This window comes from Amblyraja radiata, chromosome 11 (genome assembly GCF_010909765.2).
Source record: "Amblyraja radiata isolate CabotCenter1 chromosome 11, sAmbRad1.1.pri, whole genome shotgun sequence".
NCBI classification, from domain to species: Eukaryota; Metazoa; Chordata; class Chondrichthyes; order Rajiformes; family Rajidae; genus Amblyraja; species Amblyraja radiata.
This window is the reverse complement of record NC_045966.1, coordinates 38,507,497-38,529,598: the sequence shown is the minus strand read 5'-3', so window position 1 is coordinate 38,529,598 and position 22,102 is coordinate 38,507,497. Positions and strand designations below refer to the sequence as shown.

The 22,102-nt window shown below is 49.5% G+C and overlaps 1 protein-coding gene across 3 annotated transcripts in view; it reads right to left on the bottom strand.

The window, feature by feature from the left end:
* Nucleotides 1-21,315, bottom strand: part of flt4 (fms related receptor tyrosine kinase 4) — a 91,587-nt gene extending 70,272 nt beyond the window's left edge. For 2 of the 3 annotated variants that reach the window (XM_033029707.1, XM_033029708.1), the window contains exon 1: nt 21,138-21,311. In XM_033029707.1, coding sequence (XP_032885598.1) covers nt 21,138-21,195 — 58 coding nt within the window. In that variant the 5' untranslated portion in view covers nt 21,196-21,311. Of the gene's footprint in view, nt 1-21,137 lie in introns of all 3 variants that reach the window. The other variant, XM_033029709.1, reaches the window with a different exon arrangement.
* Between the last annotated feature and the right edge of the window lie 787 nt (nt 21,316-22,102).

The window sequence follows — 22,102 nt, the reverse complement described above, 5'->3', positions numbered from 1 at the left end:
TCAGAAAGTTCACACCTTGTACACTGTGCTCAGTAATTGCACACTTCAAACTCATCACTTTGCACTTTAAACTTTTATACTGAACAATGGCCCTCTTTTTATCTGGTAAAACTCTTTGAATCAGGAACTCGTCCCTTCCCACCCAAACCACATCAGCCGCAGGAGATGCAACATTTGTCCCTATACCTCACCCCCCCCCCCCCCCTCGACTCCTTCCCAGGACCCCAACAGTCTTTTCAGGTGAGGCAGAGGTTCACTTGCACCTCCTCCAATCTCATCTACTGTATCCGCTGTTCCAGGTGTAGACTCCTGTATATCAGGAAGACCAAGCGCAGGCTCGCCGGTCGTTTCACTGAACACATCCGCTCAGTCCGCATAAACCTACCTGATCTCCCGTTTGCTAATCACTTTAACTCCTTCCTATTCCCACACTGACCTATCTGTCCTGGGCCTCCTCCATTGTCAGAGTGAGGCCCAGCGCAAATTGGACGAACAGCACCTCATATTTCGCTTGGGCAGCTTACGCCCCAGTGGTACAAACATTGACTTCCCTAACTTCAAGTAGCCCTTGCCTTCCCTCTCTCTCCATCCCTCCCCCCTTCCCAGTTCTCCGACTAGTCTGACTGTCCTCTTTTACATTTTATCTCTGTTTGCTTTGTTGTTACCTTATCCTGCCTAAAAATGATCTATTCTACATTTTCTTTAAGCTACATCCCCTTTGTTAATGTTTTCACACCTTACACTTGCTTATCTCTGTATCCCCCTCTCCCATTGACTCAGTTTAAAGAAGGGTCTCAACCCGAAACATCACCCATTCCTTCTATCCAAACATGCTGCCTCTTCCGCCGGGTTATTCCAGAATGTTGTGTCTATCTTCACAAGTGCTGGCAGGTTCTCTGGGCTATTTCTACAAACACCCCAACAGGCTTGTAATCCTCTTTTTTTCCGATACTGCAACAACATTCCAATAAATGTTCCAGTGACCTGAGTGAGGAGCCTGGTGAGTTTAAAGGGAGCGCAGGAAACAGGCCCCTGGTGTTTAGACATAGTGGGAGAACCAAGTCCCCAGTGGGTTTAAAGGGAATATTTGCCCAGCTTCTGTTTTGTTCACAGCAACTGTGGAAAATCATCCAATGAGTTACAGTAGTTTAGTTTAGTTTATGTTTAGATTATGTTCAGTTTAATGCAAGTTTAATTTAGTGCAAGTTTATTGCCATGTGCACCAAAGTACAGTGAAAAGCTTTTTTGTTGCGTGCTTACCAGTCAGTGGAAAGACTATACATGATTGCAATTTCTAGACGTTATCTTACACTAAACGTTATTCTCTTTATCCTGTATCTCTACACCGGATAGCCCGATTGTAATCATGCATAGTCTTTCTGCTGACTGGATAGCATACAAACAAAAAGCCTTTCATTGTTATTTTTTTCGTTTAGTTTATTGTCCCGTGAACCGAGGTACAGTGAAAAGTTTTTGATGCGTGCTATCCAGTCAGCGGAAAGACTGTACATGATTACAATTAAGCTGTCAGTGTACAGATACAGGATAAAGGAAATTATGTTTTGTCCAGTAAAGTCCAATTAAAGATAGTCAGCGGGTCTCCAATGAGGTAGATGGGAGGTCAGGACCGCTCTCTAGTTGGTGAGAGGACGGTTCAGTTGCCTGATAACAACTGGGGAGAAACGGTTCCAGAATCAGGAGGTGTGCTTTTTCACACTTCTGCACTGCTTGCCTGCCTGATATTGAACCAGAGATTTCTGAATAATCGGAAACCAGATTTTTATTGAATTCAGAGGCTGCACAGTTTTTACTCAGCAGGTCCACACTTTGTACACCTCAACTGTACATAAAACTCAGTGGGAGATTGCAACGTGGTCCGCCCTGTTTCAACGAATGCAATCAACCCGGAGTGCACAATCAAATAAGATCAAATAGAACAAGTTGTCCGACAACTTTAGGCTGTGCACGCCATACGCAAAAAGAAGTAATTTTATACTCTCAGCTATTGGCACCACACTGCGAGGTTTTGTGTGTGATGTTCACTAAATTCACACTGTTTGCACGCAAACACTTCACTCTGCATCCCCTGTAAGCTCACACCCAGTGCCCCGGTAACGCCACACTCTGCATGCAGTGATCTAACACTTTAAACACTTTAAACACTTTAAAGTTCATCGCTTTTCACAGCAGTTTCACTCTATTAGCCTTTATTCTGATCAAGTTTAACCCCAGCAGTTTAATACTTTGCACTTGGCCATTTCTCACACAACGTTTCACACAATAATACAATCACCCTTCCCTTTATACTCAGAAATCTCTCCCCACAATCGAAGATGTCACACCAGTCACCGTGAGCAGTGACCACACTGGGCGGAGAAGTTACCCAGTCTAAAGTCAACAATGACACCTTCTTTACGTGGCACCTTCTCTCAATGTGGAGAGACTGCTCAGCCTCAATACTTGACCATTTCACATCTTTACACTCAGAGATTCAACTCGATTTGAGCTGAGAATGGTTATAGCAGTCACACACTCTTGATGTTGAGCACCTTCACACTGTTTATGCACAGCAAGTTTGCGACTGGTTCTCAGAAAATTGCACATTGCACACTGCACACGCTTCAATCTGTAATTTCACATTCCTCATCCACAGTCTTGAAACCTTTATTCCCGTGCGATTTCCCTTGTAATCGGTAATCAAACATTCGTAGAGCTGTTGCCTCACAACACCAGAGAACCCCGTTCAATCCTGACTACGGGTGCTGTCTGTACGGAGTTTGTGCGTTCTCCCCGTGACCGCATGGGTTTTCTCCGGGTACTCCGGGTACTTTCCACATTACAAAGATGTGCAGGTTTGTAGGTTCATTGTCCTTAATATGTAGGATAGTGCTAGTGTATGGGGTGATTTACTAATCAAGTCAGTCAATCTCCACCATAAAAATATCCAATGACTTGGCCTCCAAAGCCATCTGTGGCAATGAATTCCACAGATTCACCACTCTGTGTGAATCGTGCCTCTGTCTGGCACCGTGCATGTGCACGTGTGCGTGTGCGCGTGTGTGGGTGTGTGTATGTATGTGTGTGACCATGCCTCTGCCTGACACCGTGTGTGCGTGTGCGTGTGACCATGCCTTTGTCTGACACTGTGTGTGTGTGTGCGTGTATGCGTGTGTATGTGTGTGTGACCATGCTTCTGTCTGACACTGTTTATGTGTGTGTGTGTGTGTGTGTGTGTGTGTGTGTGTGTGTGTGTGACCATGCCTCTGTCTGACACTGTGTGCGTGTGTGTGTGCGTGTGTGTGTGCGTGTGTGTGTGACCATGCCTCTGTCTGACACTGTGTGCGTGTGTGTGCGTGTGTATGTGCGTGTGTGTGTGACCATGCCTCTGTCTGACAGTGTGTGTATGTGTGTGTGTGCGCGCGCGTGTGTGTATGTGTATGTGCGTGTGTGACCATGCCGCTGTCTGAGTGCGTGTGTGTGTGTGCGTGTGACCATGCTTCTGTCTGACTGTGTGTGTGTGTGTGCGCGTGTGCTTGTGTGTGAGTGTGTGTGTGTGTGTGTGTGTGTGTGTGTGTGTGTGTGTGTGTGTGTGTGTGTGACCATGCCTCGGTCTGACACCGCGTGTGCCTGTCTACATGTGATGTATGTCCCGGGTCTCTGTGTGTTTTGTGTTTTGCATTTCCCTTTTCCTGTTCTGGGGATAAATAGCCGGCGGATCTTCCCGGCCATCTGTGCAGTTTTCCGAGCTGGAAAGGGAGCGCTGCTGGATTGCTTCCTCCTGCGCTCTGACCGGCTGCTCTTCCAAGGAGAGCTGGAGTGTTTGTGTCAGACCAGCTCGCATCCAGGCAGGTTACGTTCACCGGGGGCACCGCTCAGCTGTAAACAGGGTCACTTAGCTCAGGCACACAACCCAGCATGGAAGGAAGCTGCCAAAGAAACCAATGAACCTTGGACAACCAGCAGCAGAGGTCGATTTGCAACCTTATGTACCGATCCTGTCTCCAACCCTCCTCCTAATCTTCTGCCCAATCTGTCCCAGTGATTAGAGCACAGGGAGCGAGGAGCGGTGCATGGAATTGCTTTCGTTTAGTTTAGAGATACAGCGCAGAAACAGATCCTTCGGCCCACCGAATCCATACCGAGCAGCGATCCCCGCACGCTCAAGGGCCTGTCCAACTTACGCGATTTTTTCGGTGACTGCCGGCACCCGTCATAGGTCGTTACAGGTTGGCGAAAATTTTCACCATGTTGAAAATCCAGCAGCGACTAGAACAGGGTACGACTCTTTGGGCGACTACTCACGACCATACAAGCTTCACCCCGCGACATGTCGCCAGGGTGTCGCCTGTATGGTCGTGAGTAGTCACCTCAGTCACCCCAACAGGCGTAGCGTCTTTCTGGTCGCCGCTGAATTTTCAACATGTTGACATTTTTCGGCGTCCAATGACGGGTGCCGGCAGTCACCAAAAAATCTGCGTGTGGGACGGGCCCCTTCACACTAATCTTCACACTTGGGACAATTTATCATTTTTACCGAAGCCAATTGACCTACAAATCTGCATGTCTTTGGAATGAGGGAGGAAACGAGATCTTGGAGAAAACCCACGCAGGTCACAGAGAGAACGCACAAACCCCTTACAGACAGCACCCATAGTCGGGGTTGAACCCGGATCTCTGGCGCAGTGAGGCAGCAACTCTACTGCTGCACCACCCTGCTGCCCAGAAGGCTAGGAGTGGGAACACAATACAATGAATGAATGAACAGTTGGGCCGAAGGGCCTGTTTCCACAATGTGTGACTCAATGACTATTGAGCTAAACACAAGGTGCTGGAAAAACTCAGTGGGTCAGGCAGCATCCGTGGAGGGAATGGACAGACGATGTTTGGGGTTGTGACCCATCTTCAGACTGATCTATAATCGGGTACTGTTGATACACACAGGGATGTTTAGTCTCAATTTAGTTTACATATACAGTGTGGAAACAGGCCCTTCGGCCCACTGTCCACGATCACCCGTTCACACTAGTTCTATGTTATCCCACTTTCTCATCCACACCCCACGCAATAGGGCCAATTAACATTCAAACCAGCACGCCTTTGGGATGTGGGATCAATCTGGAGCACCTGGAGGAAACCCACGCGGTCACAGGGAGATCGTGCAAACTTCACACAGACAGCACCTGTAACCCATGGTTCAGACAAACCCTGCTTTCTTCTATGTTTGCAGAAGCTGCCTCATTACTTGGGCTGTTGCTTCCTTACTGATCGGCTTCCTATGTGAAGCTTACTGTGTGAAACCTACTGCAGTGATCACCCCTATAGAGGCAGCTTCCTAAACCGTTCATTACTCACCGGCACTGTGGCTGTTCGGAAGCATCAAGCTGAATCTGATCATTTTGGCCGGGATGTTCAATTGTAAAGAGTTATAACGGCACAGAGTCATGCAGCACGGAAACAGGTCCTTCGGCCCAACTTGCCCATGTGGCCAACATGTCCCATCTACACTAGTCCCACCTGCCTGCGTTTGGCCCAGAATCCTCTAAACCTGTCCTATCCATATACCTGTCCAAATGTTGTTATAGAGCCTGCCTCAACTACCTCCTTTGGCGGCTCGTTCCATACACCCACCACCCTCTGCATGAAAAAGTTGCCCCTCAGGTTCCATTTAAATCTTTCCCCTCTCACTGTGTCCTCTGGTTCTTGATTCCCCTACTCTGGGGAAAAGACAGCATTTACCCAATCTATTCCTCTCAGGAGTTAAACGGGTTTGATTTTCTTTCTCATAAGGAAACACCCTTTGGAATACAGGTAGTGACAATGTTGGCTGCTGGCCAGAACGTTCTGCCAGGGACCTCATCAAACCCATCGGTGCTATCATGTCAGTGTTTAATGGCCTCTGCTGTCGAGTGGCCAGTGTGGACACAGCCCACATAAGGTGCGGAGAGATTTCGGCATGCCAGTGCGGGCACGGCCTCAGTTGAATGCAACAAAGAACACCTTGTGTGCAGTATAGTTTAGTTTAGAGATACAGTGCAGAAACAGGCCCTTTGGCCCACCGAGTCCGCGCCGACCAGCGATCCCCGCACATTAACACTGCTCCACACATACTAGGGACAACTTTACACTTATACCAAGTATACAAACTCAGGCCAAATAACCTACAAACCTGCACGTCTTTGGAGTGTGGGAGGAAGCCGAAGATCTTGGAGAAAACTCACGTAGGTCACGGGGAGAACTCCGTGCAAACAGCATGTATAGTCGGGATCGAACGTGCTTCTCTAGTATAAGGCAGCAAATCTACTGCTGCGCCACCGTGCCACCCTGTGTCAGAGTTATACAGCATGGAAACAGGCCGTTCGGCCATCTACACTAGTTTCATCTGACCGTGTTTGGTCCATATCCCTCTAAACCTGTCCATTCCACGTACCTGTTCAAATATTTCCAAACCTTTGCAACAGAACTTGCCTCAACTGCCTCCTCTGGCAGCTCATTCCATACACCCACCATACTTTGTGTGAAAATGTTTGTCCTCGGGTTCCTATTACATCGATCCCCCCTCACCTTTAACCTTAGCCCTCTTGTTCTGGATTCCCCTACTCCAGGTAAAAGTCTTTGAACATTCACCATATCTATTCCCCTCATGAATTTACACACCTCTACAAGATCACTCCTCATCCTCCTGCGCTCCAAGGAAGAAAGTCCTAGCCTGCCCAACCTCTCTCTCTATAGTTCAGGCCCTCAAGTCCTCGTAAATCTTCTCTGTACTCTTGAAGAAGCAGGGAACTGCAGATGCTGGTTTACACAAATGGACACAAAGTGCTGGAGTAATTCAGCAGGTCAGGCAGCTTCTCCAGAGAACATGGATAGGTGTTAGGACACAAAACGTGTTAGGGCACAAAACGTGACCCATCCATGTTGAGCTTTCCAGCTGAACAATACCCTTCCTATAGCAAGGTGACAAAATCTGAACACAATACTCCACATGCAGTCCCACCAACTAGGTTTAGGAATGTGAAACACACATGCACACACAGAGACAGGCATGCATGCACACACACACTGGCAGGCACACATAGGCACGCACACAAACATACTCACACAGGTATGTACGCACGCACACACGCGTATACACACATACTGTCGCTGTCAGCGTGATGGGCCTGTGGGGTTAGTTCAGACTAACACGGACATGTAACATGTCGGACAACATCTTTGGGAAGGGAAGCCATCGCAACATGTCAGGCCAATAATCTTTCATTGGTACGGGGCTGGACCAGCACGCAGAGGGAGTGTGGCAGAGGCTGGGGATGGGGAGGTTACCGTTCTGTTCCGTGACCCTCTGCCCTACATACCAAGTGCCATCTGGCAAGGCTGTCACTGGCCAGCGTACACGGACATCCATCCACACCTCTAGATCCAGCGCTCCCTCCTCACTGAGCCACGCCTTCACACTCAAATCCCTGCTGCTCTCGGCACTAGCTCCCAGCTTCCTTACCCCTCTTCCCCTCCCTCTTCACTGCCCCCGTCCTTGCTTTAAGCTAGTTTGTTCGTTCTGACAGAAGATTTTAGTTTTTTGTTTTAACTTTAGAGATACAGCGTGGAAACAGGCCCTTCGGCCCACCGTGTCTGTGCCAACCAATCACCGTAATCACCATACACTCGCACTATCCTATACACTAGGAACAGTTTACAATGTACAGATGCCAATTAACCTACAAACCTGTACGTCTTTCAGATGTGGGGGGGAACTGGAGCACCCACCCAGAGATAACTCATGGGGGCACAGGGAGAACATACTTTACAGACAGCACCCGTGGTCAGGATCGAACCTGGGTCTCTGTCGTTGTAAGGCAGCAGCTATATCGCTGCGCCACCCTGCTGCCTGCAGGAGGGAGAAGGGAATGGACTTGAAACGTTACCTTGGTTTCTGCAACTCACAGCTCACTCCTGAATCTCCAGCGCATCCTGTAGTCAGCATGTGAGCATAGAAACAGGCCCTTCAGCCCACAACATCAATGCTGGCCATCACGCCTACCTGGTTGCCTGCTTTAATGACATATCCCGTTATTGAAGTGCCTGTTTGGAGCAATATTAGGTAACTAACGCGGTCTGAAGAAGGGTATCGACCCGAAACGTCACCTATCCATGTTCTCCAGAGATGCTGCCTGACCCACTGAGTTTCACCAGAACTTTGTGTCCTTTTGTTTGTAAACCAGCATCTGCAGTTCCTTGTTTCTCCACCTATCACTCGCCGGTCTTTGTCCTTACCCCCCCATTCCCCCTCCAATCAGTTTGAAAAAGGGTCCCGACCTGAAACGTCACCTATCCACATTCTGCAGAGATGCTCGCTGGCCTGCTGAGTTACTCCAGCACTTTGTGCCTCTTTTGGAACTAGCATCTGCAGTTCCATGTGCCTATGAGGAAGTGTTCTACTTGTTTGGGAGTGAGGGTGGGAATGACAGCTTAGTTAGAACAAGGGCTACAGTCTTAAAGCTATCACCAAGCCACTCAGTGACAATGGATTAGCTGGGACTTATGTGGCCTTTGGTAACTCAGTTACCAAGTTAATGAAGTTAGCCGGAGCTGGTGAATGGTGAAGCAGCCTGAAGTGTTTGCTAGTGTCAGGTGTACAGTTATGGAGTCATAGAGTAAGGCTGTGGCCACATCTGGCAACATGTCCCATCTACACTAGTCCCACCAGCCAGCGTTTGGCCCATATCCCTCTAAACCTATCCTATCCATATACCTCTCCAAATGTTTCTTAAACTTTGCGATAGTATCTGCCTTAACATTAGTCATCATATGGTGTTAGGTAAACTGTTGGGACTGAATGCAGATAAACCCCCAGGGCCTGATGGTCTACATCCCAGAGTACTCAAGGAGGTGGCCCTAGAAATCGTAGATGCATTGGTGATTATTTTCCAATATTCTATAGATTCTGGATCAGTTCCTGTGGACTGCAGGGTAGCTAATGTAACCCCACATTTTAAGAAAGGAGGGAGAGAGAAAACAGGGAATTAAAGACCAGTTAGCCTGACATCGGTAGTGGGGAAGATGCTCGAGTCAAATATTAAAGATGTAATCGCAGTGCAATTGGAAAGCAGTGACAGGATCGGTCAAAGTCAGCATGGATTTATGAAGGGGAAATCATGCTTGATTAATCTTCTGGAATGTTTTGAGGATGTAACAAGTAGAATAGATAAGGGAGAGCCAGTGGATGTGGTGTATCTGGACTTCCAAAAAGCCTTTGACAAGGTCCCACACAAAAGATTAGTGTGCAAAATTAGAGCACATGGTATTGGGGGTAGAGTATTGACATGGATAGAGAACTGGTTGGCAGACAGGAAGCAGAGAGTAGGAATTAATGGGCCGTTTTCAGAATGGCAGGCAGTAACTAGTAGGGTGTCGCAAGGCTCAGTGCTAGGACCCCAGTTTATAATATATAATATATAATAACGATTTACACAAGTAATTAAATGTAACATCTCCAAGTTTGCGGATGACACAAAGCTGGGTGCCAGTGTGAGCTATGAGGAGGATGCTATGAGGCTGCAGGGTGACTTGGATAGGTTGCGTGAGTGGGCAGATGCATGGCAGGTCTAGTATAATGTGGATAAATGTGAGGTCATCCACTTTGATGGCAAGAGCAAGAAGGCAGATTATGATCAGAATGTTGGAGGGAGGTGCAATGGGACCTAGGTGTCCTTGTACATCAGTCACTGAAAGTAAGCATGCAGGTACAGCAAGCAGTGAAGAAAGCTAATGGCATGTTAATGGCCTTTATTGCTTCTATACTCAAATCTTTTCGCAAAGAGGTCCTACTGCTGTTGTACAGGGCCCTGGTGATACTGCACCTGGAGTATTGTGTACAGTTTTGGTCTCCTAATTTGAGGAAGGACATTCTTGCTATTGAGGGAGTGCAGAGTAGGTTCACTAGGTTAATTCCCGGGATGGCGGGACTGACATTTGTGATGAAAGAATGGATCGACTGGGCTTATATGCGCTAGAATGTAGAAGGATGAGAGGGAAACTTATAGAAACATATAAAATGATTAAGGGATTGGACAGGCTAGATGCAGGAATTTTTTCCCCAATGTTGGGGGAGTCCAGAACCAGGAGTCACTGTTTAAGAATAAGGGGTAGGCCATTTAGGACTGAGATGAGGAAAAGCTTTTTCAGCCCGAGAGATGTGAATCTGTGGAATTCTCTGCCACAGAAGGCAGTGGAGGCCAGTTCACTGGATGTATTCAAGAGAGTTAAATATAGCTCTTCGGGCTAACGGAATCCAGGGATATGGGGAGAAAGCAGGAATCTGGATTATCTGCCATGATCATATTGAATGGCGGTGCTGGCTTAAAGGGCCGAATGGCCTACTCCTGCAGCTATTTTCTATGTTCCTACATAACTATCGCCTTTGGCAGCTCATTCCATACACCCACCAATCTTTTTATAACATAGTTATCCATTAGGTTCATATTAAATCTTTCCCCCCTCACCTTAAACCTATATCCTCTGGATCTCAATTCCCCTACTTTGAGTAAAGGACCCTGTGCATCTACATGATCTATTCCTCTTATGATTTTGTACACCTCTATAAGATCACCCCTCACCCTCCTGCGCTCCAAGTTGCTAAGCTTTATTTACAAGGATGTTGCCAGGAGTCGAGGGCTAGTTCTACCTTATTGTCACAGTGAAAAGCTCTGGTTGTGCGTTAACCTGTCAGTGGAAAGACTATACGTGATTACAATCGAGCCGTCGAAAGTGCACAGAAACAATAGGATGAGTTGGGGGCGAAGGGCCTGTTTCCGTGCTGTACTACTCTCTAGGTCGAAGTATTTTTGAGTGTCGTTCCTCAGGGAACAAGCTGGTATGATCGTCCATTCTCTCCCTGTTGCCATGAAGCCAGTCTCCTGGGGTCAAAGGACCAAAGGTCCCATCTCATCCCAGTTCCTTCCTCTTCATGGAGGGCAAGGATGGAACTGTGAACAGGATGTTCCTGTTGGAACCACTTCCTGTGTTAAAGATAGACACAATGGCGAAATGTGTGTAAGGATGGCCACTGCTGGAGACTGATGGATGAATTCCACCCGAGAGGCAAAGGATGTGTGTGTAACGGAGATCCCTCAGTCTCAAACTCACCCAGTGAGTGCAACAGTGCAAGTAGTGACTTGTGTGTGCAGTTGACTTTGACTTGATGGGGCTGCACAGTGGAGCAGCGGGTAGAGCTGCTGCCTCACAGTGCCAGAGACCCGGACCTGGGGTGCTAACTGTATGCAGTTTGTATATTTATATTATAGGAAGAGAATTAGGCCATTCGGCCCATCAAGTCTACTCCGCCATTCAATCATATGGGTGATTAACCTACCTTTGGTCCATTGACCCCAGGAGTCTGGCTTCATGGCAGCAGGGGGCGATCATACCAGCCTGTTCCCCGAGGAACAACACTCCCTGTGGCTGATCTATCATTCCCTTTCAACCCCATTCTCTTGCCTTCTCCCTAACACCCATGACACCCTTACTAATCAAGAATCTACCAATTTTTGCATTAAAAATACCCAATGTCTTGGCCTCCACAGCCATTTGTGGCAATGAATTCCACAGAATCACCATGCTCTGGCTAAAGAAATTCCTCCTCATCTCCTTTCTAAAGGTATGTTCTCCCTGAGACTGCATGAGTTTTCACTGGCTGCTCCGATTTCCTCCCACACGCCAAAGACGTACGGTTTTGTCGGTTTTGTAGTTTCGGTAAAAATTGTAAATTGTCCCTAGTGTGTAGGATAGTGCTCGTGCGCGGGGTGATCACAGGTCAGCGCGGACGCGGTGGGTCGAAGGGCCTGTTTCCACGCTGTTCCTCTAACGTCTAAAGGCAGGAATTTGTTCAGAATTCATGCAATTAATTTCGGCATTCCTAAATCACAGTTCTTTCTATTTGATAAATCTTCTTGATGGAGAAGGAGATACTGGTTGATCGAAAGATACAGTATGGAAACAGACCCTTCAGCCCACCCAGTCCATGCCGACCATCGATCACCCGTTCTCACTAGTTCTATGTTATCCCACTTTCTCATCCACTCCCTACACACTCGTGGCAATTTACAGAGGGCCAATTCTTTTCCTGTCCCGCTGAGTTACTCCAGCATTTTGTGTCTATCTTTGGTATAAACCCGCATCTGCAGTTCCTTCCTGCACAACCTACAAACCTGCATGTCTTTGCATGTGGGAGGAAACCGGAGTGTGTGTGTATGTGTATGTGTACATACTGTACATGTGCATGTGTGTGCGTGTATGGCTATATGTCTATGTCATGATGTGTGCGTGCATCAGTATTCATGACTATGTGCGCATCTGTGCCTCTGTGTGCTCGTGTATGCGTGTGCGAGCGTGCCCGTGTGTCCCTATCCGCCTGCACCCGTGTCTCAAGCAGCAGAGGTTTATGTGTGTCACTGTGTGACCAGGGCTGTCAGTCTAAATGGCCAATGTGTTGGGGCTAGCAGGGATGGCACAAAGGGCCTCGCCTTGCGACAGCCAGCTTGAACATCAGGCTGGGGGGATCGATCGCTGCCAAGGATAATTGTGGAGGTGGACTCTCCCCCTGGTTTCCACACTAACACCCATCGCCACACAGCTTGCCGCCACTTATCTGTGGCCGGCAGGCTGGACCGGACGGTCCCTTCGAGCCGGGCTATATAAAGCCGGGCCAGGAGCACGGGAGGAAGAGGATTTCCGCACCATCCTCCAGCCTTTCCTTTCCCATGCACTGCTGACCCCGGAGAGGAACCTGGAGCTGGCACTGGAGAGAGGGATGATCCCAGTGAGAGGGGCCGGCTTCCCGGCCTGTCACTGCACTCAACACAACCCAACCCAACCCCCCCCCCCCCCCGCCACACTACGGCCCTATCTCCCAACCACCTCCCTCCCCCGCCCCTCGCCCCTCTCACCAGCCCTCCCTCCCCCTCCCCTCCCTCCCACATCCCACTTCCCGCCCTGGACCCTCCCTCCCTCCTCCGCCCTCCCCTCCTTGCTCCCTCCTCTATCCCTTCCTCCTCAGAAAAAGGTTCTGACTGTCCACCCCATCTATGCCTCTCATAAAATTATATATTACTTGTGTCAAATCTCCCGTCAACCTCTGACGTTCCAGAAAAAACAATCTAAGTCTGTCCAACCTCATTGGAGGTGGTCTTGGAGGAGGGGATGCTCCTCAAACTGCGGAGCATCCTGGACATTACCAGCTCACCCCCTCCGTGACACACTGGTCAACCTGAGGAGTACCTTCAGCAACAGACTGGTTCCACCAAGATGCAGTACAGAACGCAGCCGCAGGAGATCCTTTTTCCCCTGAGGCTGTCAAACTATACAACTCCTCCCCCTTCTGTCGTGGGGTAGACTGACTCCCCTCCCCCTCCCCTCCCCTCCCCCCCTCCCCTCCCCTCCCCCCCACCCATTCCCCAATCTTTGCACATCCCCAATCCTGGACTTTCCACTTGTCACTTTCATGCCATGTATCTTGTGTTTTATGACTGTTGGCAGACCAGTTTTCCTCTAGGGATTAATAAAATTCTGTGGAATCGTATTGTAGGTAATTCCATCTAATCCAGGCAGCATTCTGGAAAACCTCCTCTGCACCCTCTCCAGAGCCTCCACATCATTCCTGTAATGGGGCGACCAGAATTGTACGCAATACTCCAAATGCAGCTGGCAAGCGATGGGTGGATACAGGCGGGGGGGATGATTGTCAGAGTGGAGTAAGTGGCAAAGACTGGAGGCATGGGGGGGGGGGGGGGGGGGGGGGGGGGGGGCATGGAGCATGTATTTCCCTGCCTGTGAAGCTGCTTGGAGCACACACGGGTGGGCGTGGAGTAGGTCACGGAAATGCCTGATCCTTGTGCGTGTAGCTACAGGAAGGAGCCCTGTCCCGTCCCTGAGAACACGGCAGGAAACGGCACAAACAGCCCCCTCATCTTCACCTTCACCTCTCCCCAGCCACCGGATGTTTCCGTAAACACCGCATGTTGAAACCTCGGGCGGTTCATTCAGATCTGCCGCGGATCGCCACTCCCCGGCCTGGACACTGACCTTCAGCGAAACATCAAATATCCACTGGCAACAAAAGTCCCTCAGGTACGGACACATGAACCGCAGATACTGGTTCCAAAATAATCCACACAGAGTGCTGGAGTAACTCAGCGGGTCAGGCAGCATCTCTGGAGAACATGGATAGGTGACGTTTCAGGTCGGGACCCTTCTTCACACTGATTGTCTGACTGACCGGTCTTCAGAATGATCTCAACCTGAAATGTCGTCCGTCCATTCCCTCCACGGATGCTGCCTGACCTGCTGGGTATCTCCAGCACTTTGTGTTTCACCAGAATACCCCTGTTACACACCCCCACACCACAAACTACTGTACAACGTGCCTGAGACAACCCGGACACACGCATACACACAGACACGTGTGCACAGATACGCACACACACATACGCACACAGACACACACACAGACACACACACACACACACAGACACACACACACAGACACACACACACACACACAGACACACACAGACACAGACATTGCCTCAATTAGCTACAGGAAGGATGTCCTTAAGCTGGAAAGGGTGCAGAAGAGATTCACCAGAATGTTACATGGGCTTGTGGGCTTGAATTACAGGGAGAGTTTGGATAAGCTAGGACCTCTTTCTTTGGAGGAGACTGAGACTGAGGGGTGACCTTATTGAGGTGTACAACATCTTGAGGAGCATGGATAAAGTGAATGCTCACAGTCTTTTTCCCCAGGGTAGAGGATTATCAAAACTAGAGGGCACAAGCTTAAGGTGAGAGGGGAGACATTTAAGAGGGTCCTCAGAGGGCAACTTGTTTATTCAGAGGAGGGTGGTCCGTATCTGCAACGAGCTGCCAGAGGAAGCAAAAGAAGTGGTTACAATTATGATATTGAAAGACATTTGGACAGGTATTGAACAGGGAAGGTTTAGAGGGATATGGGCCAAACGTGGGTAGGTGGGACTAAATCGGGCATCTTGGTCGGTACGGACAAGTTGTGCCGAAGGGCCTGTTTCCTGCTGTGTGACTCTATGAGAGGGCAAAGATTTAATCGGAACCTGGGGGACAACATTTTCACACAGAGGGTGGTGGGTGTATGGAACGAGCTGCCAAAGGAGACAGTTGAGGCAGGTACTATAACAGCATTTAAAATAAATTTGGACATGTGCATGGATAGGAGAGGTTTAGAGGGATATGGGCCAAATACAAGCAGGTGGGACTAGTGTGGATGGGGCATTTTGGTCAGCACCAAGCAGGTGGCCAAAGGACTGTGCAGTCCTGGGATTACACACTCGTCTGTCACACTCTCCCCAGTACCGTACACACCTGTCACACATCTGCCCAAAACTGCTCACAGTTCTACTAGTCTCACAGCTTAACGACTAGACAGTCCAGGGTGATGGGAAATGCTTTCAAGATTATATTTCACCAAAATGAAACAAAGCGAGCACATGTTCGGTCTTCAGTGAAGGCCCTGCTCTGGGGATTGCCGCCGCCTGTACTCCCACTCTCCCAGGGGGATCTCAGCGTTAAATACTTTCAAACTTTAGAGATACAGTGTGGAAACAGGCACTTCGGCCCACCGAGTCCACGCTGACCAGCGATCACCCTGTACACCAGCACTATCCCACACACTAGGGATAAGAAGGGTTTCGGCCCGAAACCCTGCCTATTTCCATCGCTCCTAGATGCTGCTGCACCTGCTGAGTTTCTCCAGCATTTTTGTGTACCTAGGGATAATTTACTATTTTTACCGAAGCCAATTAACCTACAAACCTGCACGTCTTAGGAGTGTGGAAAGAAACCGGAGCACCCGGAGAAAACCCACGCGGTCACAGGGAGAACGTGTAAACACCGTGCAAACAGCACCCAAAGTCAGGATCGAACCCGGGACTCTGGCGTTGTAAGGCAGTAACTCTACCGCTACCCCATCTCACTGAGACTCCAGGCCCAAGACCAGACATCAAGACCAGACTCCAGGCTGACTCTCTCAACACATCTCGGCATCGTGGGAGGGGCATTGCCAAGGCAGGGATTACTCCTACAGCCCACCACATTCTCCCCCATCACCCACTCTCCCCACACATTGACTCCCCTCCCATCAGAGAAATTGGACCATAACATATTGTTTGGGATGTTGTCAAACTGGAACGGGTGCAGCGAACACTTACGTACGAGGATGTTGCCGGGACTAGAGGGTGTGAGCTATAGGGAGAGGTTGAGTAGGCTGGGATTCTATTCCTAGGAGCACAGGAGGATGAGGGGTGATCTTATAGAGGTGTATAAAAGCATGAGAGGAATAGATCAGGTAGCACAGAGTCTCTTGCCCAGAGTAGTGGAATTAAGGATGGGAGAACATAGGTTTAAGGTGAGAGAGGAAAGATTTAATAGGAATAGTGGGGTTACACTTTCACACAGAAGTTGGTGGGTGTATGGAACAAGCTGCCAGAGGAGGTAGTTGAGGCAGGGACTATTGCACCGTTTAAAATCATTTAAACAGGTACATGGGATATGAAAGGTTTGGGATATGGGCCAAACACAGGCAGGTGGGACTAGTGTTGGTGTGGGCAGGTTGGGCTGAAGGGCCTGTTTGAACGTTGCATGACTCTGACTGTGAACCTAGGCACGGCTACAGGGCGGAAGGTGTGAGGGTTGGCCCTGACTGCCTTCACCTGCTGTCCTGTCTGTGTGTTGGTCTAATGGTGGACAGCAGAGTCAAAGAAACATAGGAACATAGCAAATAGGTTCAGGAGGAGGACATTTTGCCCTTCAAGCCAGCACCGCCATTCAATATGATCATGGCTGATCATCTAAAATCATTACCCCGTTCCTACTTTTTCCTCATATCCCTTGATTCCTTTAACCCTCAGAGCTAAATCTAACTCTCTCTTGTATGTAGTTATCTCAAGACCCTGTGTGTTGTTGCTGGGCGGGAGTGCCTAGGGACTGTGGCTCAGCGGTGAAGCCTCTCGCTAACTCACGCTCACCGTTGGCGCAGGGAACGGAAAGTCTGGATGAATCAGAACCTTTCCTACTGCTGCCCTGTCGTTATGATTCACCCCTGAGAGCAGCGGGTTCCTGTGTGAAACCAAACAGCAGCTCACAAACTGCTGCCTACAAGCATGATCCCAGGAACGAGTAGGTTAACCTGTGGTGAGCGATTGTCGGCACTCGGCCCGTACTCGCTGGAGTTTAGAAGAATGAGGGGGGGACCTCATTGAAACATACAGAATTGGATACAGTGGATGTGGAGAGGATGTTTCCACTAGTGGGAGAGTCCAAGACCAGAGGTCATAGCCTCAGAATTAAAGCATTTCTTTTAGGAAGGAGAAAAGGGGAAATTTATTTAGTTAGAGGGTGGTGAATCTGTAGAATTCTTTGCCACAGAAGGTTGTGGAGGCCAAGTCAATGGATATTTTTAAGGCAGAGATAGATAGATTAGAAACATAGAAACATAGAAATTAGGTGCAGGAGTAGGCCATTCGGCCCTTCGAGCCTGCACCGCCATTCAATATGATCATGGCTGATCATCCAACTCAGTATTCCGTACCTGCCTTCTCTCCATACCCTCTGATCCCCTTAGCCACAAGGGCCACATCTAACTCCCTCTTAAATATAGCCAATGAACTGGCCTCAACTACCCTCTGAGGCAGAGAGTTCCAGAGATTCACCACTCTCTGTGTGAAGAAAGTTTTTCTCATCTCGGTTTTAAAGGATTTCCCCCTTATCCTTAAGCTGTGACCCCTTGTCCTGGACTTCCCCAACATCGGGAACAATCTTCCTGCATCTAGCCTGTCCAACCCCTTAAGAATTTTGTAAGTTTCTATAAGATCCCCTCTCAATCTCCTAAATTCTAGAGAGTATAAACCAAGTCTATCCAATCTTTCTTCATAAGACAGTCCTGACATCCCAGGAATCAGTCTGGTGAACCGTCTCTGCACTCCCTCTATGGCAATAATGTCCTTCCTCAGATTTGGAGACCAAAACTGTACGCAATACTCCAGGTGTGGTCTCACCAAGACACTGTACCACTGCAGTAGAACCTCCCTGCTCCTATACTCAAATCCTTTTGCTATGAAAGTTAACATGCCATTCGCTTTTTTCACTGCCTGCTGCACCTGCATGCCTACTTTGAATGACTGGTGTACCATGACACCCAGGTCTCGCTGCATCTCCCCTTTTCCTAATCGGCCACCATTTAGATAATAGTCTGCTTTCCTGTTTTTGCCACCAAAATGGATAACCTCACATTTATCCACGGATTCTTGATTAGTACAGGTGTCAGAGGTTAGAAACATAGAAACATAGAAAATAGGTGCAGGAGTAGGCCATTCGGCCCTTCGAGCCTGCACCGCCATTCAATATGATCACGGCTGATCATCCAACTCAATATCCTGTACCTGCCTTCTCTCCATACCCCCTGATCCCTTTAGCCACAAGGGCCACATCAAACTCCCTCTTAAATATAGCCAATGAACTGGCCTCAACTACCTTCTGTGGCAGAGGTTATGGGGAGAAGGTAGGAGAATGTGTTAAGAGGGAGAGATAGATCAGCCATGATTGAATGGCGGAGTAGACGTGATGGGCCAAATGGCCTAATTCTACTCCTATCACTTATGACCTTATGACAAACGGACAAGAGTGCTGGTCTAGCTCAGCAGGACAGACAACCTCTTTACTTTAGCTTAGTTTAGAGATACAGTGCGGAAACAAGCCCTTCATCCCATGTAGTCCGTGCGGACCAGCAATCACCCCGCACACGAGCACTATCCTACACACGAAGGACAATTTATGATTTTACCAAAGCCAATTAACCCACAAACCTGCACGTCTTTGGGATGTGGGAGGAACCCAGGGGACCCGGAAAAAACCCATGCAGTCACAGGGAGAACGTACAAACTCTGTACAGACAGCACCCGCAGTCAGGATCGAACCTGGGTCTCTGGGTGCTGTGAGGCAACAACTCTACTGCTGCACCACTGCTCTGCCCAAAGTTATTTGGAGAACATGTCTGACCCAAAACATCGCCTATACACGTTCTCCAAAGATGCTGCCTGACCCGCTGAATTACTCCAGCACTTTATGTTCTTTGGTGCATTAACCAGCATATGCAGTTCCTTGTTTCTACATCACACTTAGATGCAGCAGGAAAACCAGTTTCTCTATTCACGCTGCCTCGCCAAGGCCACCAGCATAACCAAGGACCAGTCTCACCCCGATCACACTGTCTTCTCCCCTTTCCCATCAGGCAAGAGGTACAGAAGTGTGCAAACGCACACCTCCAGATTCAGAGACAGTTTCTTCCCAGCTGTTATCAGGCAACTGAACCATCCTATCACCAACTAGAGAGCGGTCCTGACATCCCAACTACCTCATTGGTGACTATCTTTAAATGGCCTTTACCTTGCACTGAACGTTATTCCCTTTATCCTGTATCTGTACACTGTGTAGGAAGGAACTGAGAGGTTGAGAACATAGTACAGCGCAGGGACAGGCCCTTCGGCCCACACTTGATGTCAAGATAAACCAATCTTTGCCTGCACGTGATCCATAGCCCTTCACGTCATTTAAAAGTTCTTAAACACCACTATCGTATCTGCCTCCACCACCACCACCCCTGGCAGCACGTTCCAGGACCCCACCACCCTCTGTGGAAAAAAAATCCTTTAAACATTACCTCTCTCACCTTAAAGCTAAGTTCTCTAGTCTTTAACATTTCCACCCTGGGGGGAAAGGGTTCTGACTGTCTCTCCTATCTACAGCTCTCGTAATGTTATGTGCTTCTGTCAGGTCTATTAATATTATTTACTTCGATCAAGTCTCCCCTCAACTTCTGCCGTTCCTGAGAAAACTATCCAAGTCTGTCCAACCTCTCCCTGTAGCTGAACCCCTCTAATCCAGGCAGCATTCCGGTAAACCTCCTCTGCACCCTCTTCAAAGCCTCCACGTCCTTCCTGTAATGGGGCGACCAGAACTGCACGCAATACTCCAAATGCAGCCTGACCAAAGTCCTATAGAGCTGCAACGTTGCTCCCTGCTCTTGTGCCCAATGCCCCGACCGATGAAGGCAAATATACGCCTTCTTTACCACTCTATTTGTGTTGCCACTTTTAGGGACTTGGACCCCAAAATCCCTCTGTAGATGTACAGACTGCGGTCACTTGCTTACAATGGGCATAAACACACACCAAGGGCCAATGAGTCAATGGTTACAGTACATTGAACTAAATAATAGAATATTGAATAAAACAGGAAGGAGGAGGTGGGGGGAGGGGGGGAGAGGAGGGGAGAGGAGCTGGAGGGAGGGGAAGGGAGGGGGGAGAAGGGGGAAAGGGGAGAGGAGGGGGTTGGTGAGGAGGGGGAGAGAGGCGGGTGGGGGAAAACGGCCGCGCCTCTGCCCGTTTGCCGGCCCCCCTGGGCGAGGTACATGCCGACCCCCACCCAGGGAGCGGGATGGGACAGGACGGAGGCTTTGACAGCACGGAGCCCGATTACGAGCAGCCTACCGGCCCGACCCTCCTGCGACATGGGAACCCCCCCCCCCCCCCAAAACCAAACCCTCAATCCCCAACCAATCTCCCCTCTCATCTCTCCCCATCTCCCCTCTCTCTCTCAATCTCACACTCTCTCATTCCCCCCTCTTGATCTCTTTCCTTCCCCTCTCCACTCTCACTCCCCTCACTCCTCTCTCTACTCCCCATCTCCTCCTCCCTCTACTCCCCATCTCCTCCTCCCTCTCAAGCCCCCCTCTCTCTCTCTCTCTCTCTCTCTCTCTCTCTCTCTCTCTCTCTCTCTCTCACCCCCTCTCTGTTTCATCTCCCTCTTCCTCTCCCCCATCTCCCCCTTCCTCTCATCTCTCTCACCCCTTGCTCACTCTCCCATTCCCCTCTCATTTTCTCTCTCATCTTTCTCTGCCCTTTCATTCCCCCCTCATTTCCAAATCCCCCTCCCTCCTCTCCCTTCTACCCTCTCCCCTCACTCCCCATTGCCCTCTTCACTCACTCCCCAGCGCCCTCTCCTCTCCCCTCGCCCCTCTCTCCTATTCCCTCTCCACAGGTTGACAGAACTTCTACGCTCACCTGGTGGCCAGAGCGCTCCCACATAGATCCAGAGAGTAATCCCGAGCGCTCCCTTCATGTCTGACGGCCGCTCTCGGGCGCTCCCTGCCCGGCTGTGGTTTGGGCTGCGAGGCTGTGGAGTGCAGCACCGGCTCCGGACGCCGAGCTCTGACTGGGGCAGGAAACGCAGTGGAGCATCGGGCAGCGCCCCTTCCCCTCCCCTCGCCTCCCCTCCCCTCTCCCCTCCCCTCTCCACTCTTCCCTTCCCACTCCCCGTCAGTGTAGCCCTGTCCCCGGCCAATACAGCCTCTCTGCCCCCTCGCCACCTTACATAGAAAACTTCCAAACAAATCAGTCCCTAACAACAAACCACGATGGAGTGAGAGGGCCAAGGTTCAATAGGGATCTGAAGGGCAACTCTTCCACACAGAGGGTGGTGGGTGTATGGAACAAGCTGCCAGAGGAGGTAGTTGAGGCAGGTACTGTAACAGTTTTTTAAAGACATGTGGACAGGTGCATTGACAAGATAGGGTTTGAGATATATGGGCCAAACCCTGGCATTGGGACGAGTGTAAATGAGGCATCTTGGTCGGCATGGGCAAGTTGGGCCGAAGGGCCTGTTTCCGTGCTATATCTAAAATACACAAAGTGACTTAACTTTAGACTTTGGATACACCGAGACCATGCCAACAAATGATCACCCATTCACAATAGTTTTATATTATCCCACTTTTTTATCCACTCCCTACTCACTAGGGGCAATTTACCCAAGCCAATTAATCTACAAACCCGCACGTCTTTGGGATGTGGGAGGAAACCAGAGCACCCAAAGAAAGCCCACACGATCACACAGAGAAAGTAAAAACTCCACACCGACAGCACCCGAGGTCAGGATCGAACCTGCTACACTGCTGTCAAATTGTCAACTCGCTGTCTCCACGAATGCCGAGTACCCCCAGAGGATTCACAGGGAACTGCAGGCGCAG